At 45.0% G+C, this 19,595-nt stretch overlaps 2 protein-coding genes across 3 annotated transcripts in view; both read right to left on the reverse strand.

Moving 5' to 3' along the window:
• CLCC1 (chloride channel CLIC like 1) overlaps positions 1-6,682 on the reverse strand; it is a 200,085-nt gene extending 193,403 nt beyond the window's left edge. Inside the window, exon 1 of the mRNA XM_056139033.1 lies at positions 6,608-6,682. The gene's annotated coding sequence lies outside the window, so the exon portion shown is untranslated. The remainder of the gene's footprint in view (positions 1-6,607) is intronic.
• Positions 6,683-14,006: 7,324 nt separating this feature from the next.
• Positions 14,007-19,595, reverse strand: part of WDR47 (WD repeat domain 47) — a 47,646-nt gene continuing 42,057 nt past the window's right edge. For both annotated transcript variants that reach the window (XM_056139089.1, XM_056139088.1), the window contains exons 12-14: positions 19,455-19,590; positions 17,696-17,910; positions 14,007-15,348 (exon numbers count right to left, since the gene is read on the reverse strand). In XM_056139089.1, the coding sequence (XP_055995064.1) occupies positions 15,206-15,348; positions 17,696-17,910; positions 19,455-19,590 (494 nt within the window). In that variant the 3' untranslated portion in view covers positions 14,007-15,205. The remainder of the gene's footprint in view (positions 15,349-17,695; positions 17,911-19,454; positions 19,591-19,595) is intronic.

The raw sequence follows: 19,595 nt of genomic DNA on the forward strand, positions 1-19,595 counted from the left end.
CCATGCATAAGCACAAAATGAAAATATATTTATTTAAAAAAGAAATTTATAATCGCATTAGTCACAGAATCCCAAAGCAGAAACAACCCCAATATCAACTGAAGAACAAACAAAATGTGGTCTATCCATAAAATGGAAATGATTAAATCATTTTTTAAAAAAAGCTAATAAATAAATAAATAAATTTTAAAAAAGCTATTGGGGGCTGAAGAGATAGTACAACAGGTATTTATATTTGCACACAGGATTGACCCAGATTCAATCCCAGACATCCCAGAAAGCCCCAGAGCTTCCCAGGAGAAAGTACTAAGCACTGCTAGGGGTGACCCAAAAAATAAAAACAAAACAAGTATTGATCCAACAGAACTGGAGTGATAGCACAGTGGGTAGGGCGTTTGCCTTGCATGTGACCAACCCGGTCGACCTGAGTTCGACCTGAGTTCGATTCCTCCGCCCCTCTCGGAGAGCCCGGCAAGCTACCGAGAGGATCTCGCCCGCACAGCAGAGCCTGGCAAGCTCCCCGTGACGTATTCGATATGCCAAACACAGTAACAACAAAGTCTCCAATGGAGACGTTACTGGGCCCACTCGAGCAAATCGATGAACAACGGGAGGACAGTGCTACAGACAGTGATCCAACAGAACAACATAAGCAAACTGAAGACATCAGCCTATGTGGAAGACAATCACAAGAGAGCAAACAGTAGTTCAGGGGTTCAGAGGACTGGAGCTAAAAGGTAGGAACTAAAGGGTAACTGGGCTTCTTTTCGAGATGAAGAACCTAAACTTGATTAGTGAAGGCCCGTATCTGCACATTCTGAACAGTCAATTACCTAGTAAGTGAATCATGTCTAAGTAAAACAGTTGCAGTTTGGGAGGGAGAGGGTAAGGAGGCTACAAGGCCACTCCTGGCAACACTCTGCCCAGCTTTCATGGTCCTGATAACTTGGCAGCCAGTGCCCCGTGGGGGTGGGGAAGCAGTGGTACACCTGGTGGTGTTGGGGAACATACAGAACTTGGGGCGTCCAGGTCTCTGGGCAATCTTCCCAGCCCCCAAACCTTTTACAGGTATTTTAAGTAAATCCTCCTCCACTTTTTAAAAAAATGAATTAGAAAGATTCAATGAGATGACTTAATTTCCAAACAATTTTTTCAATGTAGGAGTACTGTTTTTATTCAGCCACTGATTAAGCTAATTGAACTGTGCGTGAACTCCACATTACTTTTTAATTCAGAATGTTAAATTTTATTATTATTATTAATCATCGTGAGATAGTTACAAAGCTTTCCTGTTTGAGTTTCAGTCATACAATGATCCATCACCCAACCATCCACCTGTGCACATCTTCTACCACCAAGGCCCCCAGTATCCCCCCCATCCCAACCCTCCCCCTGCCTCTATGGCAGACAATCTGCCCCATACTCTCTTTTGTATTGCTTGTTATGAATAGCATAAGATGTCACGCGGCCACAAGAGTAGCTGCACACTCCTGGAACTCTGAAATTCCAGATAATTAGGGTCTGGAGAAATCTCTGCAGTGAGCTGCTCCATTCGGAGATTTTTGTATGTGTGTTTCTGGGCCATGGCCGCCAAGGAGCTTAAGTAGCAACCAGAGGCAGTTTGTGGGCATGACCTCCAGGGTCCCATGGAGACCAGGGAAGAGAGGGACTGGCCCATCCCCTATTCCTTGAGGCCTGGAGTTTGTCATCACTGAACCCGTGTACCTGCACTTCTCACTGGGTTCTGGAAGTTGGTGCCGCTAGGGTTTTTAGGGAGCAGGTGGAGGGATGATGCCTGTCCCTGTCTGAGGCACCCTGGTGAAGTTGGCCTGACTTAAAGTCTGGAAGCATCTCTGGTTAGGAGATTCTTCTGTGTGTCTCTGAATCATGGCCCTTGTTTCCATCTTTTCCAGAGAAATAAGCGTGCTGTGCTGCCAGCCCTAACTGCAGCTTTTGATCTCTTTCAAGATTTATGTGTCTCTGAAATAAGGTCAATATATGAGTTTGTATAGCTGAGCTAGAGGTGGCTTGTGGGTATGGCTCCCACATACCTAACTTTTGGCCATTTCATTTCTTGGTAAACTTGGCCCCAAGTTGTTGGGGTCCGGCCAAAGGCACAGCAGCAATTTTGGGGTACCAGGAAGTCTGAAGGCACCATAAGGTTGCTGATGCACTTGCCCCACAAATACAGGCTGACCTGTTGGCGGCACCATATCCCCTTCCAAACAATTCTAAGAAAACAACCTGCAAAACTTATGTAGACCCAGCATAAATAACATCAAAATACTTAACGTGTCAATTAAACACTGTCCAACACGTTACTAGTCACACGTGGCTATTTAAAGTCCAAAGTTCAGTTCATCACCGACACCAGCTGTATTTCAAGTGCTTAAAAGCCAAGGAAGTGCCTGGTGGCCCCAAAATGCGGAGCACAGATGAGGACGTGGCCTGAGCACAGTCATCCTGGCATGCAGTCCATCACACTACACCAGCACCAGGTGAGAATTGCTGGGTTTCAGAGGTCAAAGTTACTCCAGGCAACATCAGCAACTCCCCTGGGCTTCCAAGGTACCCAGCTCACTCTCTAGCCTCATGAAATGCGCCATTTACTGGTCTGTTCCTTCCATTAGCACAATGGCGGTCAAGCTTGGCAGAGCATTAGAATCACCCAGGGAGCTCCTAACAGGGCCGGTCTCATCCCACACCAATTAAATCAGACTCTCCTGGGAAGACCCAGGCACTGGGCACCCTTGCGTGTTTCCAATAGCAGTAAAGGTAGAAAACCGAACACCATAAAGTGAAATTCTCAGTGCAAGGGAACATCTTACCCAAATGTGAATCCCCCTTCCAAGACTCTCTATGGTGCCCCCTCCACCTCTTCCCACCCAACATCTATCCCAGAGGGGTTGCAAGACATCCAAGAAGTGTTTGCTATGCCACAACTCTAAACAGTGAAAGCCACAGCAGACAAAGGGTTTCAGACAAAGGAGAAAGCACACCACATTGGGAGAACAGGGCAAGATTTCGTTAGAAATGGATTTCTGAGCAGAGGTGACTTGCTGAGAGTGAGCTGAGGGAGGGTGTGGGGCACAGGCTGTGGTGACACTGTCAAAGGAATAAGCGAATGAGCAACTTCAGGTGCCTAAAAAAGCTTTTAAGAGTGATGGGAGCTGCGTCCGAACGAAACTCACAGCGTACAGAATGAGTAAACAACTAAATTCAGAGACCAGAGAACACTGAAGTAGAAAGAGAATATTGGTCTGAAGGAACAAAATACACACATTTTGAAGATTTTTCAATAGCCCTCAACAACTAAATGCTCACAACAACATGAGTCTAAGTTTACAAGCTCTACCAACAACCAATGGGACTACATCATTGGCCATCTCCCCTGAGGAGGTGGGGCTGGCAGTTCTAGGCCTCTTTTGGTTTTGTATCGGGGGGATCACTCCTGGCAATGCTCAGGGCATCACATGTGGATCAAATCCAGGTCAGCCACATGCATGGCAAGCACACCTGTGCCAACCCTCTTGCCCAGAAAAAGCTTTATTGGCAACCAGGTGGTGAACTCATGACCTCAAAGACACGATGTTACCTGCACTGTCACAAGAAGGGTTTTGACAGGAAAATAAAGGGGAGCACAGCATGGGCAGCACACCAGTAGGCAATAAAGTCTGCTGGCGGGAAGATGCCCACGGCACACTCCATCCTATCTGCATGGGTCTCTGGGCAACACAGAGATAGTCCTGGTGGCCCCAGCATCGATGAGCCAGAGCAGTCAACTGTGAGGCCCACAGTGCCGGGTGGAGCATCACCAAGAATGACCCCCAGGACCCCTGAGCACTGGCAGAGAGGGCCCTAGCCAAGAAAAAAGGAGAGAGATAAGGAGGGATAAAAATGCAGGCTCAGAATCTGGAAAAAACCTGAGTGTCTGAGAACAGATGACTGGTTAAAGAAACTTTGGTACATTTACACAATGGAGTACTATGTAGCTGTTAGAAGAGAGGAAGTCATGAAATTTACATACAAGTGGTACTACATGGAAAGTATCATGTTAAGCGAAATGACTCAGAAAGAGAGGGATAGACATAGAAAGATTGCATTCATCTGGGGAACATAAAATAACAAAATAGGAGACTAACACCCAAGAATGGCCTAGATTAGTACCAGGAATTTTGCTCAGTGGCTTGGAGGCCAGCCACACATACTAGGGGGAAAGGGAGCTCAGATAGAGAAGGGAGCACCAAATAAAGGGTGTTGGGAGAATCCTCCCAGGATGGGAGAAGCATGCTGAAAGTAGATTATAGACCAAACATGATTGCCACCCATTGCCTCTTTTGCAAACCACAACACCCAAAAGGAGAGAGAGAACAAAAAGGAATGCCCTGCCACAGAGACAGGGTGGGATGTGGAGGATGGGGGGTGGGAGGGATACTGGGATTCGTGGTGGTGGGAAATGGGCACTGGTGGAGGGATGGGTATTTGATCACTGTATAAATGAAACCCAAGCACAAAAATTTGTAAGTCTACAACTGTACCTCATGGTGTCTCACTAATAAAAATTAAAAAAAAAAAAAGAAAAGAAAAGAAAATACAGGCTCTAAGTTATAAAGAGGATAAGCTGAAGGAGTTCACAACATTCTGTGACATCAAAGGGATAGTGCAATAGTCCCCTGAAAAATCAGGAGTGTCACTTGGGGCAGGGGAGAATGAAGGTTTGGAGAAACAGCACCACAGGGAACAACATAATGGAGATGAACAAAAGGTCCCTGAGAACCCACAAAGCCACGACTGGCAGCTTTTTCCAGTCATGATCAGTACTGATCCAGAAATTCAGCCAGGGCTAAAGCTCACTGGCAAAACTGCTCAAGCCCAGGAGGCAAGGGAGGAGAGTAGGATCAAGACAGAAAGAAAGCGAATCTCACTAAATTCCCGGTTAAAGGTCAGCCATTTCCAGGTGATCTCACAAGGCCTCCAAACAAAATTGCAGCCAGCCACATCTACTGAGGATCTTAAAGGTCAATTGCGGAGGTGGGGGGGGAGCCTAGCACAGGGTCCCTGAGCATGAGCATGGAGGCAGGAGTAGCCGCCCAGCACAACCTGGCCACAGCCCAAAGGACAATGACAACTGAGGTAGCCTGAGATCCAGCATTCCCAGCAAGCTGTCAGCAGAGTGCTGGCCCACACACCAACCCAACAGGGTTAATGGAAAGCGACCAGGATAAACTGGTTTAACAGTAGCACTGTGGAATCCCACAGATAGTACAGGGCTAAGGCCTTGTGTGCAGTCAACCAGGGTTTGATCCCAAACACTGAATTATGGTAGCCCAAGCACCTCCTTACTCCTCCTAGAGTAATCCCAAGCACAGAACACCTCTGGAGTGTTGCCCCCCCCCCCAAACCAAAAAGAAAACAACATCCGGTCTGGAGTGATAGTACAGCGGGTAGGGTGTTTGCCTTGCACTCGGCCAACCAGGTTCGATTCCCAGCATACCATATGGTCCAGGCACCACCAGGAGTAATTTCTGAGTGCAAAGCCAGGAGGGAGGAAGGGAGGGAGGGAGGGAGGGAGGGAGGAAGGAAGGAAGGAAGGAAGGAAGGAAGGAAGGAAGGAAACAACACCAAAAATAAAGGTGGTAACAGTGATTCTGTTTGTCAGTAAGTTTCTGTACCCCGCAGACCCAATAATTAAAATTTTTTTCACCTGCTTCTTACTTTGCCACCATTATTAAAATTATAATATACATCACAATAGCAAGGATTTGGTTGCCAGGTGGCAAAACTCTTACATGAGTCACTTTTAACTCACAGAAACTCTTGGAAGCAGTCATGCTGTTATCTTCGTTGTGTAAATAAGGGAAATAAAGAGATGGAGAGATAACACAGGTTTTATGCTCGCTTGCCTTGAACTTGGCCGCCAGGGCTTGATTCCCCCGCTCCACGATTAGGTTCCCAGCCCACCAGGAGTGATCCTTGAATGCACAGCCAGGAGTGAGCCCTGAGAACAGCCGGCGTGTCCCAAAAACAAAAATCACGGAAATGAATCGTTTTCTGTGTCATATGAGGTTAAGATCCAGCTGGCTTTACCTAACTGCCTCGCCAAACGGAGGTGCTAGAGGCCTCATGAAGCTATCCAGAGAGGACAGTGTCAGAGGGGACACCGGCGTGGGGGGGAGGGGCTGTGCATTCAACTTCCCCAGCTCTGCACAGTGCAAAGAACCAAGACTGTGTAACGCGGCGCAAGCAGGTTAGAGACTAGTTTCCAGGAAAGACGGACCTCCAGGTCAGCTACCCAGTGCAAATCGACACAAAGTATCTGCTGGGTGACTTGACTCCCTGAAGGAAAACCACAACCACTGCAAAACCAAATCCAAGCGCATTCATGGGTGCACTCGCCTAGAATGTGCCGTGGGCCATCACAGTCAACGGGCCGCAGCCTTAGCTCGCTGGAGTCTGCGCAGCCTCCTGGGACCTGAGAATGTGCATCTCAACCCCGGGCCCAGGTGATGGGGCTGAAGTTAGTCTGGGAGGTAAGTTTCCGGGTTCCGGAGAAAAGCTGTTATCCCCACCCACATTCCGAGCTAAGGCCACTCAAACTCAATCTTACTGCCACGTCCGAGCGATCTGGCCGAAGACGTTGGCCCAGCCGAGTCCTAAACACCCGGGGGAGCCGCCGAAGCCAACAGAAACCCACCGGTCGCTCGTGTCTGGCTCCGCCCGCCCGGAGGCCGCTCTTTGACCCGGCCCGCGACGTAGCATCCGCGCAGCACCCAGAGCGGCCGACGACAGGCCGCCCAGGAAAGGGACAGCTCGGCCACCGGGCAGACAGAGCGCGAGCGGGCGGCCCCGGGCCCCGGCGGCCGGAGCGCAACCAGCAACACACACACACACACACACACACACACACACACACACACACACACACACACACTCCGACTCACGCTGGTGGTCGCCAGATGGTCTCTACCCGGAGCCAGACACCTGCCAGTCGGGCCAGGAAAACACAGCAAGCAGCTCGGCCAGCGCAGGACCGGGATCCGAGCCGCTCCCGCCTTCTCATCGACCTGCTCGGCCAGCGGCTGTGCGTCCCGCCGGGCACGCCGCTGATTGGTCCTACCAGGCTCGCCGCTGATTGGCTACCGGGCGCGCGCGGCTGATCGGCGACCGGGCACGCAGCTGATTGGCTACCGGGCGCGCGGCTGATCGGCTACCGGGCGCGCGGCTCATTGGTCCATTGAAAGGGGCGGGGCGTGCCTTTGTCGGCTGTTTTCCGTTGTTGTTTTCGTGATCCTCCGCTGAACTCCAGGCGGTGCTCGGGAAACCTTTTAGGACCTGAGAATGTGCATTTGAACCCGGTTGGCCGCGTGCGAGGCAAGCGCCCCACCCGCTGTACTATCTCTCCAGCCCTGGTGGCTGAACTCTTTATTGGAAGCCAAATATGTAAAATCTGTAGGAAGCATATAGTTTTAGTATTTTTTTAAAGCTTTTTCCTTTTTCAGCCATACCTGGCGGGTCTGAAGGGCTACTCCCAGTTTGGTATTTAGGGGTCGCACCTGACGGTGTCGCGGGCATTCAGGCAGGTGAGGGCATCTTTGATGCCCCCAACTCCTGCATGAAAAGCATGTGCTCCCCGCTTTGAGTCTGTCCTTAGAGTCGACTTTGAGTGTATAGCATTTGCAGTCAAAGCCTAAAATCTGGGCCAGAAAGAGCAGAGCGGATAGGGCTATAGCCTCGCACGCGGCAGATGCAGATTCGATACCGAGCACCACGTAAGGTCTGCCAGGAACGAAGAGCTGAACACAGTGGGGTGTAGCCCAAAACAACAACAAAAAGATCTGTTTAGAGTATCCATGGTGCTGGGAATCTAAGATCAAACCTAGTTGGCAGCATGCAAATCAAGTGCCTTATCCCCTGTGAGCTCTCTCCAGCCCATCGAGCATAATTTTTCAGTTTAGGATAATGGATATTGCTGTAAATCTGCATTGTTTTTGTATAGTATTGTCATCTTAATAATGAAATCCATCCAATCTTAAATCCATGAATACAAAGTGTCTTTCCACTTATTTTTGTCTTAATTTCTTCCTGGAATGTCTTGCAGTTTTCAGTGTACACATTTTAAGTTCGTTATGCTTCTGGATATCACTGTAAATTAAACTGTTCTTTATTTAAAAGAAAAAGATAAATGAGAATTAATGAGTGACAGCTCTAGTCCTAGAATGAGGGATATGTTGGAGTTTCCTCCCTATGAAGAAAGCACTTAGAAACTTTTGAAGTGGCTTTGCACTTAGGAATTACTCCTGCAGTGCTTGGGGGACCATATGGGATGCTGGGAATTGAACCCAGGTCAGCCGCATGCAATTCAAATGCCCTACCTGCTGTACTATCGCTCCAGCCCCTTGAAGTTTTGTTTCTATCTTTAGCTGTTGACTTTGCAAACTCAGGAAACTGCAAAGAAGAAATGACAGGGTTAAACACACTGGGAGGTTATAAAAATAAATTATCAGCAACGAGCAGAATAGTGCTCAAGTTTGGGGTCTGAGGCATAGCTCAAGAGGATGGAACCCTGTTAGATCTCAGCACCATGTGGTCTTTCTCACCCCTACAATAGCATTCCATGATCCAAAAACAAAAGACTTCTTTGAACCTAGAAGCTAGCTAAAAGGACTGAAACGAGTGGTATGTAAGAGCCCCAGGTTTGACTCATGGCACTGCATGATTCCCTCTTAGCACCCCAAATGTGGCCCAGAAACTACAAAACTTGTGGGAACTGGAGAGATAGTACAAGAGTTAAGGGTTAAGGTGCTTGCCTTGCAGATAGCTGGCGAGGTTTGATCTACACCACATGTAATCTAGACCCACCAGGAGTGAACCCTGAGCACCTAGCCACAGTAAACCCTGAGCAATGCTGGAGTGTAGCAAAAAAAAAAAAAAAAAAAAAAAAAAAAAAAAAAAAAACAACAAAAAAACCTACAAGAGACAGCTCAACACTCTTATAATCAGGAACTACTTAAAACTCCAGAGTGCTAAGACTAGGTTTAAATGTAGGCTTCTGAATGTACGGATTATTACAAATTTTTCTATCTTTTAGTACATTCCTGGAGCAATAGCACAGCAGGTAGGGCATTTGCCTTGTATGCGGCTGACCTGGGTTCGATTCTTCCACTCCTCTCGGAGAGTCCCGCAAGGTACCGAGAGTATCCTTCCTGCACGGCAGAGCCTGGCAAGCTCCCCATGGCATATTCAATGTGCCAAAAACAGTAACAAGTCTTCCAATGGAGACGTTACTGGTGCCCCCTTGAGCAAATCGATGAACAACGAGAGGACAGTGCTACAGTGCTAGTACACTCCAGCCTATGTGCTCAGGGCTTACTTCTAGACTCTGCTCTGGGACCATAAGGGAGAGTGGGTAACACACCCAGATTCGATAACTGCAAGGTAAGCTTAGTACCCACTAGACTATCCTCTCAATCTCACCAACACTTAAAAAGTCAAGGCGAAAGAGGTAACAGTGAGCTAGAGTACACACTTTGCATGTAGGAAACGTGGGTCTGATGCCTAACACTGCATACTGTTCCCCAAGCCACCATAAGTGACTACTGAACATTAAGCTGAGAACAGTACTTGAGTACCACCACTGGATATGGACCAAAACACACACTCAAAACAATGTTTAGGGGCCAGAGTGATTGTACAGCAGTAGGGTGATTGCCTTGCATGTGGCTGACCTGGGCTCAATCTCTAGTACCCTATGTGGTACCCTGAGCTGACCAGGTGTTATCATTGAATACAGAACCAGTAGTGACACCTGAGCACAGCTGGGTGTGCCCTCCTCAAAAAAAAACAAAAAGTTTATAAAGGATAGTATGGAAACATGGGAGGAACGACATGTGTAATAGAGTATTAGAGTAAGAATGTGTATGCTAATTATTATAAAATTAATTCACTCGATATTTAGAAGGATTTTGGTAAGAGACATACATGCCTTGGAATTTTGAGGGGCACACCTGGCAGTGCTCAAGGCTTACTCTGGGCTCTGTGCTCACTCCAAGCAGTAATGGGGGATCATATGCAGTGCCAGAGAAAGAATGCAAGTGAGGGGTACACAAAGAAAGTGTCATCTCTCCAGAAACCTGGAAAATTCTTTAACCCCTAATGTTAAGCTAATTGCCCTTTTTCCTAATCTGAAAATTAGTCCTAAACACCTATAATAACTGAGATGTGCGAAGTTAATTAAGCATGAGGGTAAACTGAGGAAAGATTATGACCTAGATTAGCAGAATTTTCTTGTGCATAAATATTCACAATTTCATTTCTATGGCTTTCAAGTTACATAATCTAAATTAGAATTTATAGATTTGTGGGGCTTTATTAATTTTGACAGTATATTCAGAATAGAAAGTTCTTCCCTTGAGATAACATGCAAAAGTATGCAGTTACCTAGGGTTAAAAATCAAATTAACAGGGGTATGGTGCCACCAGCAGCTCAACTTGTACCTGTGGGGTGAGTGCATCAGAAGCCTGAATGGTGGTGCCTTCAGGTTTCATGATTCCCCAAAATTGCCAGTGTGTCTTTGGCCAGACTCCGACAACTTAGGATGAAGTTTACCAAGAAATTAAATGGCCAAAAGTTAGATATGTGGGAGCCATGCCCACAAACCACCTCTGGCTCAGCTATACAAGCTCATTAATTGGCCTTATTTCAGAGACTCATAAATAAATCTTGAAAGAGATCAAAAGCCGCAATTAATCTCAGATCTGTGCATGGCTAACAGACTTGGGTAAATCAGAGGGGAGTAGGTTGGCCTGGTGCCCGCCTAAGCAGAGCCCCCAGCAGCCACTGGCTTCCACAATCCAAAATCGCTGCAATACCCCTGGCCTGACCACCATCTAAGATGGACCTCACCAAGATATATAATCTGCTGAAAATTTGGGTATGTGGGTTTTCTGACTGAAATCTCCAGGCTTTCTTAGAGTTGGGATGGGCTATCTCCCCACACTTCCTAATACTCCTGGAAGCACTGGCAGTCACTCCCACGAACCAACTCCAGCGTTATCATGTAAACTCTTCTATCAGCCTTGTTCCAGAGACCCATAAATCTCAAAAAGAGATCAAAAGCAGGCAGGGTGATAACACAGAGGAAGAGTGTTTGCCTTGCATGTGGCCGACCTGGGTTTAATCTCCGGCATCCCATATGGTTCCTCCAGCACTGCCAGGAGTTAATTCTTGAGTGCAGAGCCAGGAAACCCCTGAGCATCACTGGGTATGACCCAAAAAGCAATAAATAATAAATGAGATCAAAAGCTGCTGTTAATCTCGAACCCATGCATGGCTGAATAGACTGGGGTAAATCAGAAGGGGGCGGGTCAGCCTGGTGCCTGCCCAAGCAGAGCCCCCTGTAGCTCCTTGCTCCCACAATTCAAAATTGCCACTGTACCCCCAGCCGGACTCCACTGTCTCAGGACGGACCTCACAGACACAACCTGCTGAAAATTCTGGTATGCGGGTTTTGTGCTTGAAATCTCCAGGCTTTCTCAGGGTCAGGATAGGCAACCTCTCCCCACCTCCCTTTTCTTCTGGAAGCTTCAGCAGTCACATCCACACCCCAAAGCTGCCACCCAACTGAAAAGCTACTCCAGCCTTACCATCCTGATAAAAATACCGAATGCCCTGAACAAACATGACCTCTTAGCACCTGTATTACAAACTATAATGCACAAAAGGAAAAGGAGAGAGAGAGAGAGAGAGAGAGAGAGAGAGAGAGAGAGAGAGAGAGAGCGAGCGAGAAGGAAAGTGCATCCCATAGAAGGAGGCTGAGGGGTTGGGGGAAGGTGGTTGGGAGACAGGGACATTGGTGGTGGGAAATGTACACTGTTGGAGGGATGGGTGCTGGATCATTGTGACTGAAACCCTATTATGATCACCTTTGTAATGATCTATCTCGCGGATATTCAATCAAAAAAAATTTTTTAAAAAGTAATGTGGATCAAGGGGTTGATATCAAGGATGTACAAAGTACTGGTTGAACTCCACAAGAAGAAAACATCCAACCCCATCAAAAAATGGGGCGACGAAATGAACAGAAACTTTCTCAAAGAAGAAATCCAAATGGCAAAAAGGCACATGAGAAAATGCTCTACATCATTAATCCTCAGGGAGATGCAGATCAAAACCACAATGAGATACCATCTCACACCTCAGAGACTGGCCCACATTCAAAAGAACAAAAGCAACCAAAGCTGGCGCAGATGTGGCGAGAAAGGGACACTCCTTCACTACTGGTGGGAATGCCGACTGGTTCAGCCCTTTTGGAAAACAGTATGGACGATTCTCAAAAAATTAGAAATTGAGCTCCCATTTGACCCAGCAATACCACTCCTGGGAATATATCCCAGAGAGGCAAAAAAGTATAGTCGAAGTGACATCTGCACTTGTTTGTTCATTGCAGCACTCTTTACAATAGCCAGAATCTGGAAAAAACCTGAGTGTCTGAGAACAGATGACTGGTTAAAGAAACTTTGGAACATTTATACAATGGAGTACTATGTAGCTGTTAGAAAAGATGAAGTTATGAAATTTACATACAAGTGGTACTACATGGAAAGTATCATGCTAAGCAAAATGAGTCAGAAAGAGATGGATAGACATAGAAAGATTGCATTCGTCTGGGGAACATAAAGTAACAAAATAGGAGACTAACACCCAAGAATGGCCGAGAATAGTACCAGGAATTTTGCTCCATGGCTTGGAGGCCAGCCACACATGCTAGGGGAAAAGGCAGCTCAGATAGAGAAAGGAGCACCAAATAAAGGGTGTTGGGAGAATCCTCCCAGGATGGGAGAAGCATGCTGAAAATAGATTATAGACCAAACATGATTGCTACTCAATGCCTCTTTTGCAAACCACAACACCCAAAAGGAGAGAAAGAACAAAGGGGAATGCCCTGCCACAGAGGCAGGGTGGGATGGGGGGATGGGGGATGGAAGGGATACTGGGATCCGTGGTGGTGGGAAATGGGCATGGTGGAGGGATGGGTATTTGATCATTGTATAATTTAAGCCCAAGCTCAAAATTTGTAAGTCTACAACTGTACCTTATGGTGTCTCACTAATAAAAATTTTTTAAAAAAAAGTAATGTGGAGTTCATGCCTAATTCAATCAGCTTAACTAATGGCTGAGTAAGTAGCAGTGGAGCATAGCACAGTGGTAGGGCATTTGCCTTGCATGTGGCCGGCCCAGCCAACCTGGGTTCAATTCCTCCACCCCTCTCAGACAGCCCAGCAAGCTACCAAGAGTATCTTGCCCACATGGCAGAGCCTGGCAAGCTCCCCATGACTATTCGATATGCCAAACACAGCAACAAGAAGTCTCATAATGGAGACGTTACTGGGCCCGCTCGAGCAAATCGATGAACAACAGGAGTACAGTGCTACAGTGCAGTGCTACCCCTACATATAAACAATAAATAAAATTAGGGCCAGAAAGAGCAGTGGAGAATGGCACTTGACTTGGATGCAGCAGACTTCAATTCAATACCTGGCACCATATATGATACCCTGAGCACCACAGGAGTCTCTCCAGAATAGAGAATCAGGAACAGTCCCTAAGCATCACAGGGTGTGGCCCAAACCAGCCCTCCCACCAAAAAAAAAAAAATCAAGTTGGTGGAAAAAGGATTGTATACAGCAAAATAACTCAGAAAGAGAAAGATGTATTATATGATCTCACTGATAGGTACAATATTAAGAAACAAAACATGAATGGATAAGAGTGTGATGGGCATGGAGAACAGAAATAAGATTACTTGGAAGGAGACTGGAGGTGGGTAGGAGAAAGGGTGGAAGAGGAATGAAGAAGAGTAGTAGACTGTTGTTCTAGAAAAAAATTAAAGTTATTAGAAGAACATTGAAAGGACACAAAATTATGTTTTATCCACTGATCCACAAGTATGCTGGGGGTAAAAATATAACATTAAATTGAAAGTCACAGATACAGGGTAAAATTTTTAGGTGTCAAGAGGTCTTTATTGAAATAATTGCACAGCTACACTTGTAATTACCCTTTCCACTTCTATACAATAGATTTAAAATGCTTGCTACATACAGTGCACAGACAGTTCAATAATTAGATCCAACTCAACTGCATTTGAAATAAATAAAATAGCCTATTTAATAATTTAAAGTAAAATTACTATACAATATGAAAATAAAGATACATAAATGTTAAGATCTACAGTGCTGTAGAAATAAATCCTTATTCTGCATTACATAAAACAGTGCAAGAAAAAAATGCATGTAAGCTTTTGGAGTGCAAACTTTAAATTTTCCATTTTTAATTATCATGCAGACATAGCATCTCAAGCCATGCTATAGTCTATGGCAAAGTTTTTCATTTTTAAGAGGAACAATGCTCGCCAGTACAGGTACTGTACCATCAAGTGTTGCATCGCATGAGGAAGCTGGTGGTCGAGCTCCACAGTACAGTTTAGAAGGGAGGTATCGTGTTGCATTCAAAAATTTGAAATTAACAAGTTTCTGAAGCAAACTTACCTTTTAAGCCTAAAACAAAAACATGGACAAAATACTAAATATATCCCTGTATTTTTTTTAAAAAGGCCTTACCACATACAGAACTAAGAAGCAGTTTTCCAACTTTCTTTAAACTCAATAATGATCCTTAGTGAAAATAACCGTGTAACTTCTGAGACTAATTTCTGACCTCTAGCTGACAAGTGGATACTTTATCATGGGACTGTAAGAAAAACGAAAGTAATTTCTGAACACCTAAATTTAACCTGTGTAGAACTTAATTGTAGTACACTGGAATAATATGCTTAAAGTATAGTTCAGCTTCAACGTATATATAAAACTGTTATTTAGGCAAAGACCAAGGAATGCATTTAATACTAAACCGTAAACACATTGTCCACCTTGACTTGGAGCACACACTGACGAAAAAGAGCTCTCCCGCAGACTTTGGCAACAAGACTACATATAGCAGGACACAGCAGCACGAGCTCACTGGAGGACTGAAAGCACTGCAGAGTAACACCACCCAACACCTCTTAGCAAGGGATACATGGGGATACACGGCTTCCTCCTGCTAAGTCACTTTCTTGGTCAGACCTTGTTCTTCCAACTTAGAATTTTCACAACTCAGTAGTCTTAAGTCTGTGTTTTCACAGCCTAGAGTGAGGTCAGATGTACTCTAGCCACTGTAAGTCCAGAGGGTTACAGTTCTGTCTGCGGAAGATGACAGGAAGGAAAGATCCTGGGTGTGCCACCGGCACTGAATCACTTTGTCCTTGTGCTCCCCTACCACCATGATCGGGAGCTGCTTGGTGAGGTCTCCTACATAAAATAAGAAAAGAGATTTATATTATAAAGTAAAATATATGTGCAGATTTCTCATTTCCTGTTACTTTTAGAAGAAATATCCTAAACTTTAAAAAAGAATTACTTTAGGCGCTGTGATTTTCTCAACTTTCCTAACAGACAAAACGTTTAAGCAGAGATAACGTACCAAAGAGCTCATTAGTCTCTGGAAACACAGTCACGTTTGACACAGCTGTCTTCTCTACCAAATGCTCTCAGCTTGATTTCTCCCAACTTCAGAGCCAGTCACTACGTTCTCAGATCTCATCAGCTAGTTTTTTTCCTCTCCTGATTTAAATTTTGGGGAATCCCAAGAGACAGCATTCACATTTTTTCTCCCCTCATTTCCTATACCTTATTTCCTATTTCATATACCTCATTTCCTCTGACAGTCATGTCGTAACCCTGGAATGGCCATTTATATGTAGCAGCTTCTCAAATAACCTCACTTCATTATAAGTTGAAGAGAAAAAAAATTAAAATCCCACCTGCCAATGAAAGAAATGATGGAGAGAGGAGCAGAGGGATAGTACAGTACCACCACCACACCCCAGTTTGATCCCCAGCAACACACATGGTCCCCTAAGCACTGCCAGCAGTCATTCCTGAGCAGAGTCAAGTGTAGCCCCTAAACACAGCTGAGTGTGGTGCAACCTCCTGAAATTAGTGAATATACAATGTTGTGAACCAATGTTGCCTAATAAAATACAAACAAAAAGCCTCCACCTTGGGGAGAAATCTCTCTTTATCCCCTCCTTCTACACGTTCTCTCCAGAACACTGCCAGATGTGGCCCTCCTCTGACCCCCTCCCCTGCTTCAAACACACACACTTGCAAAAACAAGAAAAATTTTATTTGGTCTTAGTCCTGTTCCTGGCACAGAGCTCCAAGTAAACCATGCCAAAACTAAGTTGAATTGTAAGCACCCAACTAGTGTTCAGAGAATTTCTGGCTATATGTGTGGGGACCATACACACACACACACACACACACACACACACACATTAATTCACATCCTACCACCCCACAGTTTTATATCTTCCAAAGGAATACCACTGTGTGTTTTTGGTTTTGTTTTTGGGCCTGACCTGGCAATGCTCAGAGACTATTCCTGGCAGTGCTTAGGGAATCATATGGGACGCCAGGGATGCAACCTGGGTTGGCCATGCATCCTACCAGTTGTAATATGGCTCCCATTGTGTGTTTTTAAACATCTATAAGATCCTTTTTCTGATTTTTTTCCTCTCTCTCCCCTTAATTCACTAAGTTCCACTGACAGTGGCCAGCCTCCTGCAGTGTCATGAACACCCCAAATCCATTCCTGTTCAGCACCTTTCCACTTGCTAGAGTCTTCTTGAGTCCTGGAAAGATGCTCTTTTCATCATTCAAATCTGCAAATAACACTTCCCTAGAGACACCTACTCTATCCTGCCAAATTTAGCCTTTCCCTATCTACAAGTTACTCTCCTACTTTTTTCTCTTTGGAGGGAGACGTGGTAGGGTTTGGGTCATAACCTAGCAGTACTCAGTCAGGGCTTTCTCCTGGCTCTCTGCTCTGAGATTGCTCCTGATGGTTATAAAGGGTGCCAGGAATTGAACACAGGTCAGGAGTAACCCCTGAGCATCGCCAGGTATGACCCAAAAAGCAAAAAAAAAAAAAAAAAAAAAAACCCTAAAACTAGACACAGAAGATATAATTATACCAATTATAAACAAAGCTTTTTTATGCTTTTTTTTTGTTTTGGGGCGACACCTGGCTATACTCAGGGGTTACTCCTGGCTCTGCAGTAAGGGACCATTCCCTGCAGTGCTCCGGGGCCATATGGGATATCAGGGATCAAACTTAGGTTGGCCATGTGCAAGGCAAGCGACTTACCCGCTGTACTATCGCTCTGATCCTATATACAAAAAGCTTTGTAAGTAAAGGCTAAAAGGAGTACACAAATACATATTTTAATACCTACCATCTTTGAACTCTAGTGACTCCATTGTACTAACTGTTGATTTTCTAAAACTCATACATGTTTCTCCATAAGTGTCAGGGACACACCCCGGGACATGTGTTCTAACTCTGAGCCATATCCAGTGTCTATGAAATATTTTCTGTACTATTTAAAAATAAAAATAAGACTATTCATTAAAGAATTTAATAATTTGCTACAATTTATCTCATAGTTGTGCCAGTAACTGATTTACTAAATAGAAAACTAAAGTATGAAACTATCATAGTCAGTCACACCACAGTAACAATAACAACAAAGATTCCCAAATAAAATAGCAGAGAGAATAAACAAGGAAAGGCTAAAAACAAAATCATAATTACCCTGTAGGTCTGTGACCTTTATTTTCATATCATACGATCCTGTTAACAAGTAGTGAGCTCCAGGAGAAAATCGAACAGAGCGAACATCACTGGAATGAGGGTGGTAACTTTGTACCATTCTTCCTCCTCTAATATCATATAACATGCAGCTAGAATCTTCTTGTCCTGTGGCTAAGAGACGGCCGCTGGGATCTACAGCTACAGACGCCACTGCACTACCTGCAAAAAGAGGAATGGAAACTTCAATCTGGAAAAATCAATAACGCTAACTGCAACAGCTCTTTATGGTCACTGAACCGTCCGATGCAAATTAGCAATCAATACGTACTGTGTTATTTCTGGGGCAAGGTATGAGGCAAGATTTTATGAGAAACAATTCTTTCTTGGGACAACCTGCTGTAATTGCATTATCTATATTGCATTTCCTAATCCGATATTTTCACTAATGCTTAAATGTCCAGAAATACTACCTATAATGTAAAGTCTAGTTTGGGGGAAAAGAAATTAAAAAACAAAGTATGTTTTAGTATATAGTAAGAAATATCTCAAAGCAACAGATGATATATTGCCAACAAAAATTCAAACAAAAATAACCTGAGTCCATAAGACCATGTATCCATTTTTTGTTCTGTTTCATTTTGATTTGTTTTGGGCCACACCCAGTGGTGCTCAGGGATTAGTCCTGGCTCTGCACTCAGGAATTACTCCTGGCGGTGCTCAAGGACCATATGGGATGCCAGGGATCGAACCCAGGTCAGCAGTGTGCAAGGCAAATGCCCTGCCCAAGGTGCTATCACTCTGGTCCCAAGACCATATATATATCTTTTTTTGGCTTTTTGGGTCACACCTGGCAATGCACAGTTACTCCTGGCTTGGCACTCAGGAATTACTCCTGGCGGTACCAGGGGACCATATGAGATGCTGGGAATCGAACCTGGGCCGGCCGTGTGCAAGGCAAATGTTCTACCCGCTGTGCTATCACTCCAGCCCCGACCATGTATCCTTAAAGGGTGTCTTCAAGGGGATGCTGAATGCTTCTATAGAGATATAAAACTTCTAAACATGAACAACAATTTTAATTGTCAATACTAATTAAAACAATAACAATACATATCATTAACACTCTCTCTTGAGTCTTGGTTTCCTAAACTAAAAAGAAAAAAAAAAATTTTTTTTTTTGAGGTATTCATACCCTGCTGCACTCAGGGCTTACTCCTGGCTCTGTGCTCAGGATCAATCTTGGTAGTTCTCAGGAGACCCTATGTGGTGCTGGGGATCAGCAGCAGGCAAGGCAAAAGTTCTACCTACTGTACTCTCTCCAGACTCAACAAAACCTTAATTTTACTAATAAAAGGATAAAAACATTCTGAAAGCCTTGAAAGTCATCAATGAAAGTCATGGTCACGGTCCTCCCGTTGTTCATCGATTTGCTCAAGCGGGCCCAGTAACGTCTCCATCGTGACCCTTGTTACTGTGTTTGGCATATCGAATACGTCACAGGGAGCTTGTCAGGCTTTGCAGTGCAGGCAAGATACTCTCGGTAGCTTGCCGGGCTTTCCGAGAGGGGCGGAGGAATCGAACTCGGGTTGGCCATGTTGGCTGAGTGCAAGGCAAACGCCCTACCGCCGTGCTATCGCTCCAGCCCATCAATGAAAGTAATTGTTTCAATTCTTCTCGAAGTGTATGTTAGAGTGGAGAGGGAGAATATAATTTATAAAGCTTCTTCTCTTAAAAATTTATTTAAATTCCAGAAAAAAACCTACCAGTGCCATGGAACGTTGTGCCAACAACTCGAACACAACTTGGTACTCGAAGATCCCAGAATCTAACAGTTTTATCTTGAGAACCAGATGCAATCATCCAGCCACTCCAAGTGTAAAGTGCTAAAATGTGCCCTGTA

The sequence above is a fragment of the Sorex fumeus genome, unplaced genomic scaffold (genome assembly GCF_029834395.1).
Source record: "Sorex fumeus unplaced genomic scaffold, SorFum_2.1 ptg000131l, whole genome shotgun sequence".
In the NCBI taxonomy this organism is placed as follows: Eukaryota; Metazoa; Chordata; class Mammalia; order Eulipotyphla; family Soricidae; genus Sorex; species Sorex fumeus.